Raw genomic sequence first — 25,496 nt, 5'->3', positions numbered from 1 at the left:
CTCCAAGCTTCCCCTTTCAGCGCTTCACTGACTACTGCACAACTGAAACTAAAACTCTCTCCACTTCCTTAGTTCTTCTCGCCCCCCTCCCTTTTTCCTGGAGAGGGGGTGAGTAGGGCCTGATTGGCTGGTGTACATCTGTGTGGGGATTGTGTAGCTGCGAAGGAGGATTCACTCTTTCTGTGACTACCTGGTTTTGCCAGGGCGTCACAGTACCACCCTTCTACAAAGGGCCACTAAAGTCACAGAGATCCCCAACCGCTGATGCCACTGGCAGAACTCTCTCACTAGGGGATCCGCAAACAAATCTCTTGCATCAACCCAGGAATTATCCTCCGGACTGAAACTGGTGACGTCTGATGCATCTGGAACCCAAACCGTGTTCCACCTCATACTTCTTGTCTTCCTACAAGTCAACCTCAAGGATATCCTGAGGACCCAGTGTCCCCTCAAATGTTTTAAGAAAGGAATGGAAGGAATTATTAATCCTCCATGCAATCGGGAGTGGGAGCTTGACCATCACAGGATTAATGATTTTAATTACCTTATACAAACCTACAAATTTAGGAGTAAATTTCCTTCATCGAACTTTTCGATGATGATTTATTGATGATAGCAACACAAAATCTCCTACCTTAAAGACAGGAGCCTTCTTTTGTCTGCGGTTTACAGTTCTCTTGATCCAATTGTAAGTTATCAAAAAATCTTTTACAGTTTGCCTCCAGACCTTAATCAGCCCAGAAGAATATCTTTCATCCTCTGAGACCCCCGACTGCAAACCTGAAAAATTACCAAAAACTGGAAGAATACCCCCACAACAAAAAAAAGGTAAGGTACTGGTAGCAGAAGATGTGCAGTTATTGAAAGCAGACTCAGCCAGAGGAAGAAAATCCACTCAATTCTCTTGATTAGAAGAAGCAAAACATCTTAGACATTATTCTAATTCTTGGTTCATTCTCTCCATCTAACCATTAGTCTCAGGAAGATAACCTGAAGAGAATAAAAGCTTAATTCCTATCCTGGAGCAAAAGCTATGCCAAAAGCTAGCCATAAAATAAACCAGTCTATATGAAATAATGTTTTAAGGGACATCACGGAGCTTAATGACATGAGAGATGAACAATGTGGCTAAACTTTTGGGAATTTTGGTAGACAAACCAAGTGAACTATCCACCACCACCCATGCTACAGTATTACCACCAGAATTCATCAAATCCATGACAAAATCCATGTACAAATCAGTACAAGGTTGAGAGTGAACCTCATTAGGCAAAAGAAAGCCTGCCAGGGCCTGACGAGAGGCTTTAGACCTGGCGCAAACTCTGCTCTTATGGACATACTGGTCAATATCCTTTTGAGCACTCTGCCACCAAAAGGACCTGGAAACAGCTTCTGCAGATGGAGGAACCAGGATGCCCGGTCAACACAGGGTCATGCACTTTGGTAAGAAGGTCAGTATGAAGTGAGGATTGCACAAACAGTTTGCAATGTGGCAAGCCCTCCGATGTACCAACCTGAGCCTCCGCAATGCGCTGAGATCTATCCCAAGAGCACACACCACCACCCCTTCACTAAGAATTTTGACTGAATTTTTATTCCTTAACTCTGGAACAAAACTATCTGACAAAGCATCAGCCTTAACATTCTTGGTACCAAGGAAATACAGTACAGACCAAAGGTTTGGACACCTTCTCATCTCTAGAACAACTATTAAGAGGAGACTTTGTGCATCAGGCCTTCATGGTAAAATAGCTGCTAGGAAACCACTGCTAAGGACAGGCAACAAGCAGAAGAGACTTGTTTGGGCTAAAGAACACAAGGAATGGACATTAGACCAGTGGAAATATGTGCTTTGCTCTGATGAGTCCAAATTTAAGATCTTTGGATCCAACCACCGTGTCTTTGTAGAAAAGGTGAACGGATGGACTCTACATGGCTGGTTCCCACCGTGAAGCATGGAGGAGGAGGTGTGATGGTGTGGGGGTGCTTTGCTGGTGACACTGTTGGGGATTTATTCAAAATTGAAGGCATACTGAACCAGCATGGCTACCACAGCATCTTGCAGCGACATGTTATTCCATCCGGTTTGCGTTTAGTTGGACCATCATATATTTTTCAACAGGACAATGACTCCAAACACACCTCCAGGCTGTGTAAGGGCTATCTGACTAAGAAGGAGAGTGATGGGTTGCTATGCCAGATGACCTGGGCTCCACAGTCACCAGACCTGAACCCAATAGAGATGGTTTGGGGGTGAGCTGGACCGCAGAGTGAAGGCAAAAGGGCAAACAAGTGCTAAGCATCTCTGGGAACTCCTTCAAGACTGTTGGAAGACCATTTCCGGTGACGACCTCTTGAAGCTCATCAAGAGAATGCCAAGAGTGTGCAAAGCAGTAATCAAAGTGTCGCGGGCGGAGGAGGGGACGCTGCGCTCTCCCACTGCTCGGGTCCGGCTGCTGCTGCTACGGCTGCTCGGTGGTGGCTCGAGCGGTAGGCCGGATCCCGGGGACTCGAGCGGCGTTCCTCGCCCATGAGTGAAAAGGGGAGTGGTTTTGGGGATTTATTGTCCGTGACGCCACCCACGGTTGTGGTGAGGTTGTGACACCACCGCTGCTCTGGACGGGGATCCCGGGAGCGATGACTGGGAGCAGCTTGGATGTTGGTCCTCCCCTCCGTGGGCAGGGGGTTGGTGGTCCCGGGGCCCGGTGAAGGAGGTAGGGATGGATGGCAGGCGGGTTGCGGGGCCTGGTGAGGTGCAGGGTCACGGGAGCAGCGCTGTGCCGCACGGCAGTACTCACTCAGCCAATCATGAAGACACAGTCCTTGGTAAAACACACGGCTGGATGGATGGGGCCCACTGACGGCTGCGGTGGTTCCTGCTCCCGGTAGGTTGATGGTGACTGCCTTTACCTGCACCTGTGTAGTGTGTACGGTTCCAATGGGTTCCCACCGGTAACCCGCTCCCCAGCTTGGATGGTTGCTGAAGGAGCCCCTTTTGCCCGCAGGCTCTGGCCCTGGGAACTTTAGCCTTGGCGGTGACTGTGTTTCCCTTCACGGTTTGAGCTGTCGCCTTCTATCGGGACTTGACTGCTGGGAAACCCAGGAGGTTCCCTTCGCTAACGGATTTGACAAATTGGACGGCGACTCCCAGCCTTGTCGGGGTCCGTAAGCCCTGCCGGATGGTGCTGGCTTCTCTTTGCTCGCCGGACCGGTACCGCCGTGCCACCGCCCATCCACGGTCCTTTCGGTTCGCTCCAATCGGCCTCTCCTGCAGACGGTCACCACCGTCTGCCAACCTTGCTGTACCGTCCGGGCCACACACCCGGACACCGTCAGACAGTTGCTCTCTTGCCACTTCACTCCTCTCACTTTCTAACTCTAATCTCAACTCCCTCCTTTTCCCGCCTCCAGGACTGTGAACTCCTCGGTGGGCGGGACCAACCGCCTGGCCCACCCCCCTGGTGTGGACATCAGCCCCTGGAGGAAGGCAACAAGGATTTTGTGCTTGGCTTTGGTGTGCCTAACCGGGGTGTGGGGTGTGTTGGTGTTGTTCTGTGACGACCTGGCTTGTCCAGGGCGCCACAAAAGCAAAAGGTGGCTACTTTGAAGAACCTAGAATATAAGACATATTTTCAGTTGTTTCACACTTTTTTAACTATTTCATTACACATGTTTTAATTCATAGTTTTGATGTCTTCAATGTGAATCTACAATTTTTAGAGTCATGAAAATAAAGAAAACTCTTTGAATGAGAAGGTGTGTCCAAACTTTTGGTCTGTACTGTATGTCACGGTGAATTCAACCCAAGCGAAAAAAAAGGCCCACCTGGCCTGTCTAGTATTCAGGCATTTAGCAGTGTCGACATACAAAAATGTTTTGTGACCAGTAAATATCGTTACTTTATGCCTAGCCCTCGCCAATCAATGCCTTCATTCCTCAAAAGCTCTTTTAAGACAAGAGTTCCCAATCACCTATATTATAATTGAACTTCGTTTGTGAGAATTTCCTAGAAAAAAAAAAGCACAAGGATGAAAGTAACCATCTTTCATCTGTGAAAGAATGGTATCCATTCCCACAGAGGAGGCATCTACCTCAACTACAAAAGGAAAATAAACATCGGGTGGATTGTGGACTGGAGCTTTAGAAAAAGCTGTCTTGAGTGCCGCAAAGGAATCAACATCCTCAGTTGACGAAGAGGAGAAGTCAATCCCCTTCTTGGTCATATCAGTAAGAGGTTTGACTATGACAGAGAAGTTCTTAACAAATTTATGATAATAATTACCAAAACCTAAGAACCTCTGTAAAGCCTTAAGATTAGAAGGTTGTATCCAATCAAGGGCGGCCTGTACCTTAACGGAATCCATCTGAAAACCTTTAGCAGAAACCAAATGACACAAAAACTGAAGAAGAACTTGAAGCACCTGCCGAAAATGCTCCTGATGCTCCTCATGAGAATCTGAGTAAATCAAGATATCATCTAAGTAATATCACTACAAATAAAACCTACTAGAGAAGAAAAGATATAATTTATGAAGTTCTGAAACACTACCAGAGCATTGGTCAAACCAAATGGCATCACCAAATTATGAAAGTAACCCTCAGGTGTATTGAAGGCAGTATTCCACTCATCACCTTGGCAAACATGTATGAGATTATATGCTTCTCTCAAATCCAGTTTAGAAAACCCCATGGCCCCCGCTAATTGATTAAACCGATCAGGAATAAGAGGTAGTGGGTATGGATTACGTATAGTGATCTAATTAGAACTCTCTAAAATCCAAACAAGGACACAACCCACCATCTTTTTTCTTAACAAAAAAAATACCACGGCGACTGGTGAGGTGGAAGGTCTTGTGAGACCCTTAGAGAGACTATATTGAATTTACTCCTTCAAGGCATCTCTTCAGGAAGATGGAGGTTAAGTAGACGGGATTTAGGCAATTTGGCACCTGGTATTAATTTGATAGCACAATAATATGTGAGGAAAAACTTCATTCAGTATCAGAAAAATCATCCTCAAAATCCTGAATAAAATCTTGAAGAAAAGATCTTATAGATGCCAGGGATTTCGATAAATAATTGGAAAAACAAAAAGTCACCCAAGACTTAAACTCGCGAGTCTCCCAATTGATGATGGGATTGTGCTTCCCCAACCAAGGCATACTCAGCGCAATTTTTAGCTAGTAAGGAAGGAAACACCATGAATGAAATAGACTCTGTGTTTAACACTCCCACTCTCATGCACACATTCTCAACCTTACAAAAAACATGGCTTTGGGTAAGGGGAGAATTGCAGATAATCGAATAGGATGACCAAGGGTAGAAACTATGTACTCACACTCAATAGAAACATCACCATCAATAAGATTCAAGACAAAGCCTGAATCAATAAATGCAGAGGTGTAATGTTCATGGCTGGTGTAGAGGCAGCGAGCAGGATTAGTGGATCCACTGGACCACAGGGGTTACCCGGGCTTACCCCTCAGAGGGAGGGGCTTATCTAAGCACCTACCGCAAGGCGGACACCAGGTACTACTCCCAGGGCAGCGACCGGGACTGTGACAGCTGACCTCCATGACAGTTGACAGACTCAGGAATAGCCAGGTACAGGTGGGGTGACTAAGTCAGGCTAGACAGGCGGTATGGACAGGAATGGTGGATACGGCACGGTGTAGGAAGGCAGGTACTGGAGACGGACACAGGGATAACAAGGCAGGAGCACAGGACCTGACAACTAGCTAAGTAGAAGACTGACTGACTAACTGAAGGTGTTGTGCAGGTACCTCACCTAATGGGAAGATGCCTTAAATACACTGTGGCTCTCAGCCATAGGCTGAGAGGCATTTCCTGGAAGTAGCTTGCAAGCCCTTTAAATGGAGGATCGGTGTGCACGCGCGCTTCTTAGGTGCACTCCCTGGAACCAGAGCATGAACAAGGCCTGGGATGGGAAGGAGGCACCAGCACACGTGGATGGCCAGGGAAGTACGGGGAAGGACGCAACTCAGCCGTCGCGGTGAGTTTGTCGGCGTCTCTGCAGAGACGCCGGCGCTACAAGACATGATTATAACTTCAGATTTAGCTACCAAAGACACTTGTAGAAGGAAACCAGTGGCATGCATGAGAAATAACTTCAAACCTGTTGAATCAGTGTCTTTGTATATTAATGATTTCTTTTTCAGTTTACCCTTAAAAAGTTATTATGATATTTGAAATACTGAATTATTACATGGTCCATTCGACTGCAGTATAGACAAAATCGAGCAGGTGTCCAAGGTTCAGCAACCTCCTTGGACTCTCTGCAGGTCCCAATAGGCATAGGTTCTCCTGCCTCAATAAGATGAGAGGGTAAGTCACTGAAACCCCCTCAAAGGTACTCTTATCTCTAAGATGTATGTCCAAATGCACTGCCAGTGACACAGCTTCTACCGTAGGCAACGGAGAGGGACTATAAAGCATCATATCTCGTATCTGACTAGAGAGACCCAGGCAGAATTGACTGAGGAGGGCTGGGTCATTCCAGGAGGTTTCCACTGCCCAACGTCTGTACTGAGAGGAGTAGTCCTCTACTTTACAATTTCACTGAATCAACCTACGAATCATTTATTCTGCAACAGAAACTTTATCGGGATCATCATTGATGAGCCCCAGAGCAGGGAAAAAGGCATCAAATGAGGAAAAAATGGGAGACTCCTCAGGCAAAGAAAGTGCCCAGGCCTGAGGGTCTCCATGAAGCAATGACAGAATAATACCCACATCTTGACTCTTTCCACTGGATGTGGTAGGACAAAGACAACAATACAACTAATATGAAGAAGGATCGAAAATTTACTTTGGTACCCTTTCGAAACACTCCAGTAAATTTACCTTGGGCTCAGAAGTTGATTTTGGGTGTAAAACCTCTGTATCAGTAGATGACACACGCTGTTGTTGCTGCTGAATGTGTGCCACCTCCAAGGACAAGGACCGTAATTGCATGGCCAAGGCGTCCACAGCTTCTCAGCACACAAAAATGGAGTTGGCTGGTTATAATGTTATGTTCGTACAGTAACTCACAAGGGGTAAAGGTAACACACTAAAGAGATCCCAACCCTGCAGTCCCTAATGGTTCCAGTTGGAACAGCCCTGACCACAGACTAAATGATGGCAACTCTGGCCTATGCTGCCTGATCGGACATCAAGCACTTCACTTTCCTCCTAAGGAACTGGAGGGCAGAACAGAGATAAGATAGGTGCCGAGTGGAGAACAGAAACAGCAGAAAGAGGTTTCCTAGCTAGTCTTCCACTGACTGGCAGTAAATAACAGCAATATGGCTGGATTTCAAAATGAAAATATCACCAGCAGGAACTACCAGCAGGAGGAAGGTATTTAAAGCCGCACCCAAAAAATGATTGGGCAGGCAAATGAGTAAATTAATACACCTCATACCCTAATAGAGCTAAAGCAAGGATAACAGAAACCAAACATAGTAAGAAAAGTTGTACCTGCTATGGTCCGAGAAGCCGACCACAGAGCACCGACTCAAGGGTTTGAAGCAAAATGCATGACAGGCCACAGGGAAAAAATGAAGTTTTATTCTCCCTGCAGCTGCCCAAATCCACCTAGATGAGCAGCATTGTTGGCAGTGAGCAGGAAACGTTATCTATAAAGTATAACATAAGGTGTTGCCCACCTGGTTAGAACCGAGCGGTTGCAGGTAGAATAAAACTTCATTTTGGTCCCTACAGCAAAACATCACATTAGACTGCCGGTTAGGTTTGCATGAGTATCTACCTATAGACTAGCGCTATGGCTGTAGGGATATAATGTTTTGTTTCTGACAACAGGCTCCCTTTAAGTACTATGCCTCCCTGTGCTTACCGTTATTCTGTATGTGTTACCGAAGTTAAACCGCATGTGCCATATGTGTAGATCAATCTGCTACAAATTCACACAAACTAAAACAATTTGTGCGGATCGCAAAGAAAATATGCCCTGCGCCATTTCACACTGCTGAAAACTGCAGAAGACAGAGAGCGGATTCATGATAACAGGTACGGCCACACAGGCTTCCCCATGATGCCTTGAGACTACAACATTATATGGTCTAGCACAGCCAATCATGGGGGACTATCACAGCCAATATAATACTTAAGGGTAGAGCAAGCAGCAGTCATTTTAGGATTTTACAGCTTAGGCTGGGGCCACACGGGGACTACTGCGATCCACTTGCATGACACTCGGCTCACGCTGGCAGTACAGCAGAGCCAAGTGTCATGCGAGTGTCCCTGCGACTGAGGTCCGTTCGTGCGAGCGGACCTCAGCTGCGGGGGGCGAACCGGCACTGAGGAGGGGCGGGAGGGATTTATCTCCCTCTCTCCTCCGTAGCAGGCTATTGTCATTCCCGCCCTGCACTCGCGGTACACCGGTGTACCGCGAGTGCAGTGCGATTTTTCTCTCGCCCCATGGACTTGAATGGGTGCGAGGGAAACAATGATCGCATTACATCCGCAGCATGCTGCGATTGTTTTCTCGGTCCGATTAGGGCTGAGAAAATAATCGGTCATGTGCACTGACACAGGCTAATATTGGTCCGAGTGGAATGCGACTTTTTATCGCACTCCAGTAGCACCGTTTTTCTTGCCGTGTGTCTTAGGGAGAGGATGTCAGAGCACACAGCTCTTTATTACAAATAGGGATAGGAGAGCACCATTTTTTTTTTATTCTTGACACATTGCAAACCTCTGTTTTACTTTTGCTACTGATGAAAAATCCTGAAACCAAGGCTTGTGTGTCACAGAAAATGTGAGAAACCATAAGCTATATTTTTTGTAATTTTTTTAAAGAAAAGAATCATCTCCACATTAAACCACATTACATAAATGTTAACACAACTGTCTACCCCATAAAAACTATTTTTTTTGCACATTTCTCTATTGAAATAGTCCAATATTAGACCCATACAGCAAGGCTGGCATCTCCTCCAAAAAGGGATAATTTTTGGACCATTTCACCTATTACGATCGATTTACCCTAGCCAGAGTGACGTGGACATCGATAAAGCTGTGTTTGTATTAAAAAGCTCAAATGGGGTTTAATACATTCGTAGGAGACCTTTGAGTGTTATACACATTCAATTTTATGGGCAATTAGAGGCTTTGCAGAATTTAGATTTGTTGTGAATCCATTTTGTTTATTTTTTGGAAAAAAATTGGGGAGGTTTTCAAATTCTAATTTCAAATGATTCGTTACTCTTTAGTGATCAACCTTGGTCTTGTTCACAGCATTAATTCTTCTACGTATGCTTCCACAAAATCAGAGATATTGTAGGATTAGAGTATTGTGTGTGTATGTGTGAGTAACCAATTATACCAAACAGGTGATAATGATCATTTTCAGATGTAGGTTAAAAAACACAGTGATTAACTGAAACATAAACAGCTGCGTAAGAGGCCTAAAACTGGGTGAGGAACATCCAATCTCTGTCATAAAGGTGAGGTTATGGAAGACAGTTATATAATATCTATATAGCCCCACGTGTAAGTACAGGTCATATGCGGCATACCATAAAGACCATAACAAGCAAGACTAAAATCAAATATAAAAACATTTAAATGAAAATCATTGGTGCTCAAGTGAAAAATAATAATAATAATAATAATAATAATAATAATAATAATAATAAAAAATGTAGCTGCTTGTAAGGTAATGGGATTGTGTGTAAGTCCCAAGGGCATAAAACAAAGAGAAAAATATATACAGTAAGTATATAATTTTCAAATATAAAAACAAATTAAAACAACTTTACTGAAAAATAGATAAAAAGTACAGTGCAAGGAATCCATACAAGGAAAAGAACCAAACAATAGGAAAAATGGACAGCATAATTAGAGACCCCAAGGGGTGCCACAATGGTGAAAAAATAGTGAATATGTAAATTAAGAATACATGTATAAAAACAAAGTGCAGTAATCAAAGTCGAACAATACTAGTAATAATAAGGTACAAGTATATACGGTATATACAGCTCTGGCAAAAAATTAAGAGACCACTTCCAAATTTTCAGTTTTTCTGATTTATCTCTTTATATTTTTGAGTAAAATGTAAATTGTTCTTTTATTCTATAAACTACTGACGTCTCCGAATTTCCAAGCAATAGATTTTGTATTTATTTTTTGAAAATGAGAAATGGTCAAAATAACAGAAACAATGCATTGCTTTCAGCCCTCAAATAATGCAAAGAAAACAAGTTCATAATCATTTATAAACAACAATACTAATAATGTTTTACCTCAGGAAGGGTCAGAAATCAATATTTTGGGGAATAACCATGATTTTTAACCACAGCTTTTATGTGTCGTGGCTGCTTTCCACCAGTCTTTCACACTGCTTTTGGGTGACCTTATGGTACTTCTGGTGCAAAAATGTAAGCAGTTTTTTTTGTTTGATGGCTTGTGACTATCTATCTTCCTCTTGATTACATTTCAGAGGTTTTCAATGAGGTTCAGGTCTGGAGATTGGGCTGGCTGTGAATGGGTTTTGATGTGGTTGTCCTTCATCCACACATTGATTGACCTAGCTGTGTGGCATGGCGCATTGTCCTGCTGGAAAAAACAGTCCTCAGAGTTGGGGAACATTGCCTGAGCAGAAGGAAGCAACTGTTTTTCCAGGATAACCTTGTATGTGGCTTGATTCATATGTCATTCGCAAAGATGTTTTTTGAATTTTCTTTATTTAATTTTCAGCTTTGCCCAACACCTGGTCATCTAATGGTTAGACAGAGACCTGGAGAGGCGTACAAGCCACAGTGTTTTGCACCCACTGTGAAATTTGGTGGAGGATCGGTGATGATCTGGGGATGCTTTAGTAAGGCTGGAATTGGGCAGGTTAATCTTAGCAAAGGAGCTGTATATATTGTGAGACTGTGACCGGGGTTATCTATGACGGCCGGTATGTCTCGCCCCGGTTGTGCTCACTCCATGATAGAAAGTAAATCCACTCTAGGGTTAATGCTGTTTCCCTACAGGCTGAAGGAAGGGTTAAATGGAAACAGGAACGAGGGGCAGGTGTGCCGGGTGTGAGGGAGTGATCACAACTCCCTGAGTCTCTGCTGGAGAGACATGTATATTGCTGTGGATTTTTGTTTGGACATTAAACACCGTGTGCTGTGAAACTTAATGCCTGGATCCCGTGTCTTCTGCTGCGCAGCCGACCGCGCTACCTCACATATGGTGGAGAATCGGCGGGCATGCCAGCCCGGTGAGGTGTACTTCCTTTTCTGGTGATCCGGTAGCACATGTCCTGGATTCAAGCAGCTATACTACGGCCCAAACCCAGCGACGCCATGGAGGACATACTAAGGCATTTGGCGCAGGCTAATGCACAGCAGCAGCAGGCTAATGCACAACAACAAGAGGCTAATGCACAGCAACAACAGGTGAATACCCACCTGCTCCGGACGTTGGAGCAACAGCAGCAACAGCACCAGCAATCCTTGAAATTGCAGGAAAAAAGGCACCAAGAACAGATGGTTCTCCTGGCCAAGTCAATCCGTGCCGGACCGGCAGCAACAACCCCGGGACCGGGTGACGACGGCAGCGTCCGGAAAGCGGTGAGACAAGCGTTGCAAAAGATGACCCCGGGGGATGATGTGGAAGCGTTCCTGGCAGTGTTTGAGCGGGTGGCCGAGCGGGAAAAGCTGCCGACCCCCCAGTGGGCTGAGGTATTGTCGCCCTATCTGACGGGGGAACCCCAAAAAGCGTACCTGGACCTCGGTACCGAGGACGCCATTGACTATGTGACCCTGAAAGCCGAAATACTGGCTCGGTTGGGGGTGAATACCTATGTACGGGCTCAGCGGGTAAATCGGTGGTTCTATGAGGAAGCCAAACCCGTACGCTCCCAGGCCTATGACTTATTACATCTTGTAAAAAAGTGGTTGCAGCCTGACACTCTGAGCCCGGCGCAAATGGTGGAAAGGGTAGTAGTGGATCGTTTTGTGCGCACTTTACCAGTCACCGTTCAACGGTGGGTAGGACAGGGTGACCCGAGTACCCTGGACCAATTAGTGTCCCTGGTAGAGCGGCATGTGGCTACGCAGGACTTGATACGGGACACTGAGACTTTGCGTACCGCCCGTCGGTCCGGCCCCTCCAAGCCTAGGGCCAAGGACCCACCGCCGACACCGGTACAGGAGTCCGCTACCATCCTGGCTGAGGCCGCGCCCGCCGTTCCTGAGGTCCGGAAGGCCATGTACCCTAAACGACAACTTGTCAAGGGGGTTTCCTTCCCTATTAGATGTTGGCGGTGCCAGCGGGTGGGACATATGGAAGCCCAGTGTCCCCTGACCACGGAGCCCATGGATTGTGGGGTTACCCGGCGGGGTTCAATGTATGCTCAGGTGGTGTGTACCGCTGACCTGGTTCCCCCAGAGACTGAGCCCCACTTGTGCCAAATACAGGTGAATGGATGTCCGGTTACAGGATTGTTGGATTCCGGAAGCTTAGTGACCCTTGTGCGATCCACCTTGAGGGCTAAAGTAAAGGCCACAGGACGTACCGTGGGGGTGGTTTGCATACATGGGGACCGCCGAGACTATCCCACGGGGATTGTCACCATCACAGCACCTTGCGGTCAGGTGCAACATGAGGTGGGACTGCTTAACACTCTTCCTTATGACGTGATCCTAGGACGGGATCTGCCCTATTTTTGGACTTTATGGAAGGGAACCCCTAGATCCCCTCCGATATTGGTCAGTCCGGGGCCTGAGCCCTACAATCCTGAATCCGGGACACCTGCCGTAGGGGTCCCCATGATAGGGACAGAATGTGAACCCGATAGGTCGCCCCTAGAGGTATTGGCAGGAGAGGCTGAGACGGTCGAGCCCATCCCGGACTTGGAGGCATCCCCGGATGCGTTTGGGACAGCCCAACTCCAGGACCCTACGTTAATACATGCCCGGAATAGGGTGTTAGTAATTGACGGGGTGGCCCAGCTGCCCGGTGCCCAGGTAAGGTACCCCCATTTCGCTCTTAAACAGGATTTACTCTACCGGGTAGATGAAATACGGGGCGTGGGGGTGGAGCAGTTGGTGGTGCCCCAGCCGTATCGCCGGCGGGTCCTCGACTTGGCTCATAAACATCTGATGAGTGGCCACCTAGGGGTCAAGAAAACGCAGGAGCGAATATTGCAAAGGTTCTATTGGCCCGGGGTCTTTGGGGAGGTAAAACGGTTCTGCGAAACCTGCCCGGAGTGTCAGCTTACCGCACCACTGGTCCACTTTCGCAGTCCGTTGGTGCCGTTACCCATTATAGAAGTCCCTTTTGAACGGATAGGGATGGATCTGGTGGGGCCCCTCGTAAAGTCTGCTCGAGGGCACCAACACATCCTAGTGATCGTTGACTATGCCACCCGGTATCCAGAGGCGATACCTCTCAGACATACTGCGGCGAAGCTTATAGCTCGGGAGTTGTTTTCTGTGTTCTGCCGGGTGGGGTTGCCCAAGGAGATCCTTACGGATCAGGGGACCCCATTCATGTCTAAAGTGACCAAAGAACTATGCCGGCTACTCCAGATCAAGCAGTTGCGTACGTCTGTGTATCATCCTCAGACGGATGGGTTAGTAGAACGATTCAATAAAACCCTGAAAACCATGCTAAAAAGGGTGATCTCCAAAGACGGGAAGGACTGGGATATGATGCTTCCCTATTTGATGTTTGCCATCCGAGAGGTGCCACAGGCATCCACGGGGTTTTCGCCTTTTGAATTGTTATACGGGCGACATCCTCGGGGATTGTTGGACCTGGCAAAGGAAACATGGGAGCAAGAGCCCACCCCCCATAAAAGTGTGATTGAACACATTTTAGGAATGCAGAACCGCATAAGCGCGGTCATGCCAATTGTGAAGGAGCATTTACAGGAGGCTCAGGCCGCGCAAAGCGGCCGCTATAATAGACAAGCCACCGTGCGGACCTTTAAACCCGGGGATCGGGTGTTGGTATTAATCCCCACGGCGGAGAGTAAATTCCTGGCTCAGTGGCAAGGCCCCTACGAGATAAAGGAAAAAGTCGGGGTGGTCAACTATAAAGTATTGCAGCCCGGTAGGCGGAAACCTGAACAAATATACCATGTCAACCTATTAAAACCGTGGCAGGAACGGGAAAGCCTGATGGTTGAGTTTCCCCCATCTCCCTCCTCTTCGGGTCGTTCACTCCCGGCTTCAGCGACCTCCGGAGAGGACGAACCGGAAGTAAGGATCGGAGAAGCCCTCACCAAGCAACAGAGGCGAGAGGCCAGACGGTTGGTTCAGCAGAACCCCGATGTCTTCTCCGAGTTGCCGGGTAGGACCAGTCTGATACGACATGACATTGTCACCGAGCCCCACCTGAAGGTACGCCTGAAGTCATACCGCGTGCCGGAGGCTCGAAGACAAGCCATATCAGAAGAAGTGAAGACAATGCTACGCCTGGGGGTCATCGAAAAATCCCGGAGTGAATGGGCTAGTCCCATTGTCCTAATACCAAAACCCGATGGCTCCTTAAGGTTCTGCAATGACTTCCGGAGATTGAACGAAATATCCAAGTTCGATCTCTACCCCATGCCCCGGGTGGATGAGCTGACTGATAGGCTGGGACAGGCGCGATATTTCACCACGCTCGACCTGACCAAGGGGTACTGGCAGGTGCCACTGACGGAGTCCGCCAAGGAGAAAACAGCTTTTGTTACGCCGGAGGGTCTCTTCCACTATGTTGTCTTGCCTTTTGGGTTACATGGCGCTCCGGCCACGTTCCAGAGGTTGATGGACTTGGTGCTGGAACCCCACCAGGCGTATGCATCAGCGTACCTTGATGACATCATTATTTACAGCTCCGATTGGCAGACCCACTTGGAACAGGTACAAGCGGTGGTGGACGCGCTTCGAACAGCCGGATTGACAGCCAATCCCAAGAAATGTGCGTTGGGACTCACGGAAGCCCGCTACTTGGGCTACGTGATAGGCCAAGGAGTGATTAAGCCCCAAATTAACAAGGTTGAGGCGATCCAGAAGTGGCCTAGACCCCTGACCACGAAGCAGGTTAGGGCCTTCCTGGGTATCGTGGGGTACTACAGGAGGTTTGTAAAGGATTTTGCGGGACTATCAGCCCCCTTGACGGACCTTCTCAAAGGCAAGAAGTCCGTCATGGTACGCTGGACTCCGCAGGCCGAGGACTCCTTCCGGGCCCTGAAGGGGGTCCTGTGCGGACAGCCCGTTCTCGTACACCCTGATTTCCGGAAGGAGTTCATAGTACAGACTGACGCCTCAGAGGTAGGCCTGGGGGCAGTGCTGTCTCAGGTGGTTCAGGGGGAGGAACACCCCGTCACCTTCTTAAGTAGGAAGCTCACCCCTCCCGAGCGGAATTATAGCGTAGTGGAGAAGGAGTGCCTGGCGATCAAGTGGGCCTTGGAGTCCCTACGCTATTACCTGCTGGGACGGCAGTTTCGCTTGGTGACGGATCACTCTCCACTGGTCTGGATGAGGTCCGCCAAGGAACGGAATGCCCGGGTTACCCGGTGGTTCCTTTCTCTGCAGAACTTCCGGTTTACGGTTGAACACCGGGCCGGTAGGTTGCAGGGCAACGCCGATGCCTTGTCCCGCGGCCCGTGTTTGCTGGCAGGAGTTCAACCCCGCTCGCTTGAACTGAGGGGGGGGGTATGTGAGACTGTGACCGGGGTTATCTATGACGGCCGGTATGTCTCGCCCCGGTTGTGCTCACTCCATGATAGAAAGTAAATCCACTCTAGGGTTAATGCTGTTTCCCTACAGGCTGAAGGAAGGGTTAAATGGAAACAGGAACGAGGGGCAGGTGTGCCGGGTGTGAGGGAGTGATCACAACTCCCTGAGTCTCTGCTGGAGAGACATGTATATTGCTGTGGATTTTTGTTTGGACATTAAACACCGTGTGCTGTGAAACTTAATGCCTGGATCCCGTGTCTTCTGCTGCGCAGCCGACCGCGCTACCTCACAATATATTGGTGCCAACTATAGTCAATAAGCAATAAATAAAGATAATAATGCTAGACATCCAACACATAAAGTAGTGGCTAAAATCACACATAGTAGAGAAAAGCACCCAAAATATAATTTAATTTAAACAACGATACAACATATTGAAATGCATGGTACCAACCAAAGTGAAGGGAGATTCCTAAACCCTGTCAAACCCGACGCGTGTTTCACACAGCGCGCTTCATTGGGGGTAGAGTCATACAGGTCACACACTATGGCGAGACGGAGTACAGCAACAAGACACTAGGTAGTTATATTGCATCAACTAGGTCTTTCCAAAGTAAAGATTTACCAGCAGACTGAGATTTCAATATGTGATTTCCTAGATCTTTTAAAGAAGCACCAAGAAATTGTCGACGTTGATTGCCATAGACGCAGTGGTCAGCCAAGGCAACTTAGTGCATCAGAACCTGTAAAAATGAATTTGTAATATATGTTTATTTTTAGTGTTTTGGGTTTTCTTTTTCCAGAAAGTTGGATTGAACGGTGTCTTAGTGAAAGTGAAAACAAGCGGTATTCAAGCCACACATCCCTGGGCAATGTTTCTAATGAAGAAAGTAAGTATTTATTGACTTTTATTGAGAGACTTTTTTAGAATATATTTCTAGACTGTTACATTTTATAATTTAATGTCCCTGTGCAGGCCATTTATAGACAGGTAGATCCCATAATGTCATGGCCAATTTCACAATAGGAGTGCATTCCTGCACTCTCCTCATAGCTACAAAACCAGAGTTCGTTAGTTTAAGTAACCAAACGTGATGTCAAGGAAAGTAAGGTTCTGGAATGTCCGATTTTGAAATGATGATCCTTTTGTTCTCAAAGAGATAAGCCACCACCAGATTAGTAAGGCAGCGTTTCTCTCGTGAAGAACATAGGAGCTCTCAAAAAGAGGAGTCGGCTGGTTGATTAATGCAAGAGGAGTCGGCTGGCCGGTTAATACAAGAGGAGTCGGCTGGCCGATTAATGCAAGAGGAGTCGGCTGGCCGATTAATACAAGAGGAGTCGGCTGGCCGATTAATGCAAGAGGAGTCAGCTGGCCGATTAATACAAGAGGAGTCGGCTGGCCGATTAATGCAAGAGGAGTCGGCTGGCCGATTAATACAAGAGGAGTCGGCTGGCCGATTAATGCAAGAGGAGTCGGCTGGCCGATTAATACAAGAGGAGTCGGCTGGCCGATTAATGCAAGAGGAGTCGGCTGGCCGATTAATGCAAGAGGAGTCGGCTGGCCGATTAATGCAAGAGGAGTCGGCATGCCGATTAATGCAAGAGGAGTCGGCTGGCCGATTAATGCAAGAGGAGTCGGCTGGCCGATTAATACAAGAGGAGTCGGCTGGCCGATTAATACAAGAGGAGTCGGCTGGCCGATTAATGCAAGAGGAGTCGGCTGGCCGATTAATACAAGAGGAGTCGGCTGGCCGATTAATACAAGAGGAGTCGGCTGGCCAATTAATGCAAGAGGAGTCGGCTGGCCGATTAATGCAAGAGGAGTCGGCTGGCCGATTAATGCAAGAGGAGTCGGCTGGCCGATTACTACAAGAGGAGTCGGCTGGCCGATTAATACAAGAGGAGTCGGCTGGCCGATTAATACAAGAGGAGTTGGCTGGCCAATTAATGCAAGAGGAGTCGGCTGGCCGATTAATACAAGAGGAGTCGGCAGGCCGATTAATACAAGAGGAGTCGGCTGGCCGATTAATACAAGAGGAGTCGGCAGGCCGATTAATACAAGTGGAGTCGGCTGGCCAATTAATGCAAGAGGAGTCTGCTGGCTGATTAATACAAGCGAAGTCGGCTGGCCGATTAATGCAAGAGGAGTCGGCTGGCCGATTAATACAAGAGGAGTCGGCTGGCCGATTAATACAAGAGGAGTCGGCTGGCCGATTAATACAAGAGGAGTCGGCTGGCCGATTAATACAAAAGGAGTCGGCTAGCCGATTAATACAAGAGGAGTCGGCTGGCCGATTAATACAAGAGGAGTCGGCTGGCCGATTAATACAAGAGGAGTCGGCTGGCCGATTAATACAAGAGGAGATGGCTAGCCGATTAATGCAAGAGGAGTCGGCTGGCCGATTAATGCAAGAGGAGTCGGCTGGCCGATTAATGCAAGAGGAGTTGGCTGGCCGATTAACACAAGAGGAGTCGGCTGGCCAATTAATACAAGAGGAGTCGGCTGGCCGGTTAATACAAGAGGAGTCGGCTGGCCGATTAACGCAAGAGCAGTCGACTGGCCGATTAACACAAGAGGAGTCGGCTGGCCGATTAATACAAGAGGAGTCGGCTGGCCGATTAATACAAGAGGAGATGGCTAGCCGATTAATGCAAGAGGAGTCGGCTGGCCGATTAATGCAAGAGGAGTCGGCTGGCCGATTAATGCAAGAGGAGTTGGCTGGCCGATTAACGCAAGAGGAGTCGGCTGGCCAATTAATACAAGAGGAGTCGGCTGGCCGGTTAATACAAGAGGAGTCGGCTGGCCGATTAACGCAAGAGCAGTCGACTGGCCGATTAACACAAGAGGAGTCGGCTGGCCGATTAATGCAAGAGGAGTCGGCTGGCCGATTAACACAAGAGGAGTCGGTTGGCCGATTAACACAAGAGGAGTCGGTTGGCCGATTAACGCAAGAGGAGTCGACTGTCCAATTAACACAAGAGGAGTCGGTTGGCCGATTAACGCAAGAGGAGTCGACTGGCCGATTAACGCAAGAGGAGTCGGCTGGCCGATTAACGCAAGAGGAGTCGGCTGGCCGATTAACACAAGAGGAGTCGGCTGGCCGATTAACGCAAGAGGAGTCGACTGGCCGATTAACGCAAGAGGAGTCGGCTGGCCAATTAATGCAAGAGGAGTCGTCTGGTCAATTAATGCAAGAGGAGTCGGCTGGCCGATAAATGCAAGAGGAGTCGGCTGGCCAATAAATGCAAGAGGAGATGGCTAGCCGATTAATGCAAGAGGAGTCGGCTGCCCGATTAATACAAGAGGAGTCGGCTGGCCAATTAATACAAGAGGAGTCGGCTGGCTGGTTAATACAAGATGAGTCGACTGGCCAATTAATATTTACTGTGTATTCTGACCCCTTACAGTCATTAACAAAATCACTTTTGAGGGTGCATTGCATTTAATGAATTCAGATTGCATCCATATTCTCAACAAGAATTTTAACTACTACATAAAAATAAGAAGAGACCTGGAAATGGAGAGTCAGAAAAGGGAAGCAAGGACAAATAAGCACAAGGGCCCAGATACATTGAGACTAGCAATTTGCTCGCTGGTCTTGATCAGGAGGTTTGTTAGAGACAAATGCTACCGATTAATTAAAGGGAACCGGTCACTAGATTTATCCCCTATAAGATACGACCACCAACGGTAAGCCTTTTATATACAGCATTCTAGGACACTGTATATAAGATCCCAGGTCACTCTGTATAACATAAAAATAGCTTTTATTACACTCACCTGTGGGGCCGTACGGTCCAATGGGTGTCGCTGGTCTCTGTATGACGCCTCCTCTCTTATTGCGATCGCTGTCTTCCGGTTCTGTTCTGTGTGGACGACCGGTTCTACGTCATCCACAGTGCCCTCCATTGCTCTCCTATGTAGTTCTTTCTGTCGTGCTGCGGGCAGAGCAAAGTACTGTAATGCGTAAGCTCGAGGAAAGGTTAAACAACGCTCGCACATGCGCACTACAATACTTTGATCTGCCTTCAGCAGGGCAGAAAGAAGTGTGCATATGCAAGAGCACAATGCAGGACTCTGGATGATGTAGGATGCATCATGCACACAGAGCATGGAAAGAGTATGGCGATTGCAAGAAGATAGGAGGTGCCCAGACCGAGACCAGCATCAGGGCTGGCGTCAGCACGCGGCATATCCAGGCAAATGCCGGGGCCCTGGAGAGCTGGGGGGCCCACTCAGCCTCGTCAGTTCTGCTGCCCCTGGGCCGAGTTCCGGGAACAGCAGTCCTTGGCACTGGAAACTGTGGCTGCCGGCCCTTTAAGGCCCGCAGACCACAGCGTTCACTGTGTTCTCCTGCATTGAGCATCATCTGTGGGCGGAGCTACCGCCCGGCGTCCTGCTCGGTCGCACAGATGAAGGAGTCACAGTGCCAGCCAGCGACCCCCAGCACATCGCTTCCCTCCAGCGCTGTGTGGGCCCCATCTGCACCGTGACCTGATCAGTATGTGGGACATCCCCCCCTCCCCGCCCCTCCCTGTCCCCCCATGCGTGTGTGGGCCCCGCAGAGCCGCATGTGTGGGCCCCGCAGAGCCGCTTGTGTGGGCCCCGCAGAGCCGCTTGTGTGGGCCCCGCAGAGCCGCGTGTGTGTGGCCCCCGGAGCCGCGTGTGTGGGCCCCGCAGAGCCGCGTGTGTGGGCCCCGCAGAGCAAGGTGTGTGTTTGTATGTATGTATGCATGCAGCAGAGCAGTATGCGTGTCTATATGTATGTATATATGCAGCAGAGCAGTATGCGTGTCTGTATGTATGTATATATGCAGCAGAGCAGTATGCGTGTCTGTATGTATGTATATATGCAGCAGAGCAGTATGTGTGTCTGTATGTATGTATATATATATATATATATATATATATGCAGCAGAGCAGTATGCGTGTCTGTCTGTATGTATGCATGTATGTATGCAGCAGAGCAGTATGCGTGTCTGTATGTATGCATGCAGAGCAGTATGCGTGTCTGTATGTATGCATGCTAAGCAGTATGCGTGTATGCATGTATGTATGCAGCAGAGCAGTATGCATGTCTGTATGTATGCAGCAGAGCAGTATGCGTGTCTGTATGTATGTATATATGCAGCAGAGCAGTATGCGTGTCTGTATGTATGTATATATGCAGCAGAGCAGTATACGTGTCTGTATGTATGCATGTATGTATGCAGCAGAGCAGTATGCGTGTCTGTATGTATGCATGCAGAGCAGTATGCGTGTCTGTCTGTATGTATGCATGTATGTATGCAGCAGAGCAGTATGCGTGTCTGTCTGTATGTATGCATGCAGAGCAGTATGTGTCTGTCTGTCTATATATATGTATGCAGCAGAGCAGTATGTGTCTGTATGTATGCATGCAGCAGAGCAGTATATGTGTGTCTGTATGTATGTATGCAGCAGAGCAGTGTGTGTGTGTGTGTGTGTGTGTGTCTGTCTGTCTATATGTATGTCTGCAGCAGAGCAGTGTGTGTGTGTGTCTGTATGTATGTATGCATGCAGCAGAGCAGTATGTGTGTGTCTGTCTATATATATGTATGTAGCAGAGCAGTGTGTGTGTGTCTGTCTATATGTATGTATGTAGCAGAGCAGTGTGTGTGTGTGTCTGTCTATATGTATGTATGTATGCATGCAGAGCAGTATGTGTGTGTCTGTATGTATGTATGTATGTAGCAGAGCAGTATGTGTGTGTCTGTCTATATGCATGTATGCAGCATAGCAGTGTGTGTCTCTGTATGTATGCATGTATGATGTGTATCTATGTATGTCAGTGTATATGACTGTATAGATTTGTCTGTTTATATGTATTTTTGTGAGTTTGTCTTTAAATATGTATATGTACGTGTATGTATCTGTGAATGTGTGTGTGTCTGCGTGTTTATGGGGCCCACTGGGACTCTTCCGCCCGGGGCCCACAAAAACGGCTTACTTGTGGTGGCCGCAGCTTATAAGGGCCAAATCTGGCGACAGGTTCTGAATTAGGAGCATCTGATGAGTGGCATGCATTTTGCCACAAGTCTTACTCAAGTCATGGACTGAAGTAAGACTTCTGGAGTAAGGAGCAGCACAGCTTGTCATATATTGGATGTGCTGTGGCATAATGCCCCCCGACTCCACATCTCACCTATTTTGGCGGTGCTGGCAGAAACTGGAGTGAAAAAAATCAAAACGTCACTCTGAATTGTACAAAAATTTCACGACTTTTCAAAACAATGTCCATCAGAATTCTGGTGAAATTGCTTTGATGAATCTTGGCCAGACTATTTTTTATATGTATTAGCATTATCAGTGACCGGGTGACCAATGACCGCTGCTCAGCTTCTCTGAAATGGATGACAACAGTTTCAACTTCCCACTAGGTCAATGTTCCATGTTTTCCATCTTTCTGAAAAGTCATAGAAAAATTTAATTCATAGGTGTAATGGATCTAGCTCATCTTCTTGACACAAACCATGGACTGTAATGGTGTCTGGTAGCTTTCTTTCAAGATGTCTGCCATTTTACCATAGAAAGGCTTCATTTATATCTACGAGGGTTTATTCAGACTCTCTGTCACATACTCCATAAAAAATGCCTTATAAACACAATGATATAAACCTAGTGGACCCCAGTGTCATATTAATGTATTTCGCTTTCATTTTTTAGCAGATGAAGAAAAGGAAAACAGGGCATCGAAACCACACTCCACCCCAGCCACTCTACAATGGTATCAGAATTTATTTTTTTTTGCTGTCATATACAAGGCATTAATAGTAAAACACAATAACAGTACAAATAAGGTTGTTTTTTTAATCATAGAGTCACTCTAGGTATCTTCTTCATGCCAACCCTTGTGTGATTGATGTCCAAAATCTTGGCATTGTTGTGATGTTCATCCACAAATTCCGTGTCTTTATTTTCTCCCAAACTGTGAACTATGACATCACTTCTCAGTGTCTCCATTAAATCTAATTACTCGCACATACCGAGCACATTCAATCCTCCGCTCTTAGCAACTGGTCATCAGTATATATATAAAAAAAACCTGTTAAAGTTTAGGTCAATTAAAATTCCGGTCTTCAAAGAATAAATGAAGTTATTTTGAGACAGATCACAGAAATATAGAAGGAACGTATACGCAGCCAGAGAGTATGTTTGTTAAAGGTGAATTATATTTGACCTCATGGATAATGCTGAGAGAATAGAGTAGGCGATGTGTGTGTGGGGGAATCATTAAAAACTCAGGTACAATAACGTTTGGTATGTTGTGAGCCTAATGAGTATATGGAAAAAAAGGAACATCCATGAAATGATTAATGAAGAAACACAGGCTTATTATCTGACTGTCATTAGGTTTCATCCTTACTCCCTCTTCTATCTCATCCATAGTTCTCCCTTTTTTTCTCCCCACTTTTCTTTTCTTATTAAGTAAGGTGGGACCATTGATTATGTCCATTGGTACTGAAAGCGCAAATTCATATTTTGAAAAAGTCAAGGAACCGCAATGGGCTCCATAATAGCTCCATGGTTTACCTTTATCTCACTATACTATATTAGCCCTTATGTGTCCTCAATGTTGTGAGCCTAATGAGTGAATGAAAAAAATGAATATCCATGACATGATTAATGGAGGAACATGGGCTTATTATCTGTCATTAGGTCTCATCCTTACTGCCCCTTCTATCTCATCTATAGTTCTCCCTTTTTCTCCCCACTTTTCTTTTCTTATTAAGGAAGGTGGGACCATTGTTTATTTCCATTGGTACTGAAAACGCAAATTCATATTTTAAAAAAGTCAAGGAACCGCAATGGGCTCCATAATAGCTCCATGGTTTGCCTCTCTCTTGCTACACTATATTAGCCCTTATGTGTCCCCAATGTTGTGAGCCTAATGTGGCAATGGAAAAAAGGATCATCCATGAAATGATTAATCAGGGAACATGTGCTTATATGACTGTCATTAGGTCTCATCCTTACTCTCCCTTCTATCTCATCCATAGTTCACCCTTTTTCTCCCCACTTTTCTTTTCTCATTAAGAAAGGTGGCACCATTGTTTACTTCCATTGGTACTGAAAACACAAATTCATATTTTGAAAAAGTCAAGGAACCGCAATGGGCTCGATAATAGCTCGATGGTTTCCTCTCTCTTGCTACATTATATTAGCCTTTATGTGGCTTAGTGATATGTTATTGTTTTAAACTTCCTGTTATTTCAGGTTGGCATAAAGAAATAGTCTACAAATGTATTTAAAACGCTGAAAATATTTCCAATATATTTTGTTTATATGAATATTACGATTACTCGCAGGTTGGAAGAAAATTATGAAATTGCAGAGGGTGTCTGCATCCCTCGAAGTGCACTCTATATGCATTACTTGGATTTCTGCGAGAAAAACGACACACAACCAGTGAATGCTGCCAGTTTTGGCAAGGTAAGCTCAGTATCTACCCTAGAGGTGTGATTCTGTTACAAAAATGTAGCTAGCATTTTTAAATTGCTCCCATATGTTCAGTTTATAGAAGGATTAGAGAAGCATTCTTATCCTCGTGCGAGATGGCATAACGCTATGTTACGCCATCACTTAATATTCTAGGACCCTAACAATCCTGTACTATTCAAAAATATAGATCTTCAACATTATAAATCACTAGTCAAACCCACAGTTTACCAGTGCAGAAGAATGAGAGTTTAATCAGGTTCAAAGGTGCTACCTAAGTGACAAATGAGATATACAGTGCCTTGCAAAAGTATTCACCCCCTTGGCTTTTTACCTATTTTGTTATATTACAATCTATATTTAAATATTTTTGTAATCCGATTTTTGTATGATGCGTCAGCACTAAATAGTCGAAGTTGGGGAAGTGAATTTAGAAAAAAATAGGCAAAAATTGAATTTATGGGATAAATTAAATAAAAACTGCCATGTGTATATGTATTCACCCCTTTTGCTATGAAGCCCCTAAAAATTGCTATTGCAAGCAAGTCCCTTCATAAGTCACATGCTCAGTGAAAGGAAGTCCACCTGTGAGCAATGTAAGTGTCCCAGGGTCTATCAGTATATACACACATTTTTCGTAAATGCCTGAGAGGTTGCATCACCATTTAAGCAAGAGGCACCACTAACCAAACAACACTATGAAGACCAAGGAGATCTCCAAACAACACCATGAAGACCAAGGAGATGTCCAAACAACATCTTGAAGATCAAGAAGATCTCCAAACAACACCTTGAAGACCAAGGAGATCTCCAAACAACACAATAAAGACCAAGGAGATCTCCAAACAACACCATGAAGACCAAGGAGATCTCCAAACACAATAAAGACCAAGGAGATCTTCACACCACACGACGAAGACCAAAGAGTTTTCCAAACAAGTCAAATGAAGTGGTGAGAAGTACAAGTCAGTAGAGCACCAAAAAACGAAATTACATGGTACCAAAACAAACCTGCCAAGAGAGGGCCATCCACCAAAACTCTCATCCCAGACAAAGAGGACATTAATCAGAGAGGCAGCATAGAGACCAAAGGTAACCCAGAAGAGACTGCAGAGTTCCCATGCAGACACTGGAGTATCTGTCCATACCACCACAATAAGCCATATACTCCATAAAGTTGGCCTTTATGGAAGCGTGGCTAGAAAAATGACTTTTCTTACAGCCAAAAATTGGAAGGCTCATTTTGAGTCTGCTATAAGACATGTGGAAGACTCTCCAAATTTATGGAGGAAGGTTCTGTGGTCAGATGAGACCAAAATTGAACTTTTTGGCCAGCATAGTAAACACTA

The 25,496-nt window shown here is 46.4% G+C and overlaps 1 protein-coding gene across 3 annotated transcripts in view; it reads left to right on the top strand.

Annotated features, from left to right (window-relative positions):
* Nucleotides 1–25,496, top strand: part of RFX4 (regulatory factor X4) — a 124,686-nt gene that overhangs the window by 40,299 nt on the left and 58,891 nt on the right. For 2 of the 3 annotated variants that reach the window (XM_075344276.1, XM_075344274.1), the window contains exons 2-4: nucleotides 16,493–16,579; nucleotides 22,375–22,435; nucleotides 24,018–24,141. In XM_075344276.1, coding sequence (XP_075200391.1) covers nucleotides 16,493–16,579; nucleotides 22,375–22,435; nucleotides 24,018–24,141 — 272 coding nt within the window. The remainder of the gene's footprint in view (nucleotides 1–16,492; nucleotides 16,580–22,374; nucleotides 22,436–24,017; nucleotides 24,142–25,496) is intronic. The other variant, XM_075344275.1, reaches the window with a different exon arrangement.

Source organism: Anomaloglossus baeobatrachus, chromosome 4 (assembly GCF_048569485.1).
Source record: "Anomaloglossus baeobatrachus isolate aAnoBae1 chromosome 4, aAnoBae1.hap1, whole genome shotgun sequence".
In the NCBI taxonomy this organism is placed as follows: domain Eukaryota; kingdom Metazoa; phylum Chordata; class Amphibia; order Anura; family Aromobatidae; genus Anomaloglossus; species Anomaloglossus baeobatrachus.
Note: the sequence above shows the minus strand (reverse complement) of the source record. Positions and strands in the feature narration are given on the sequence as shown.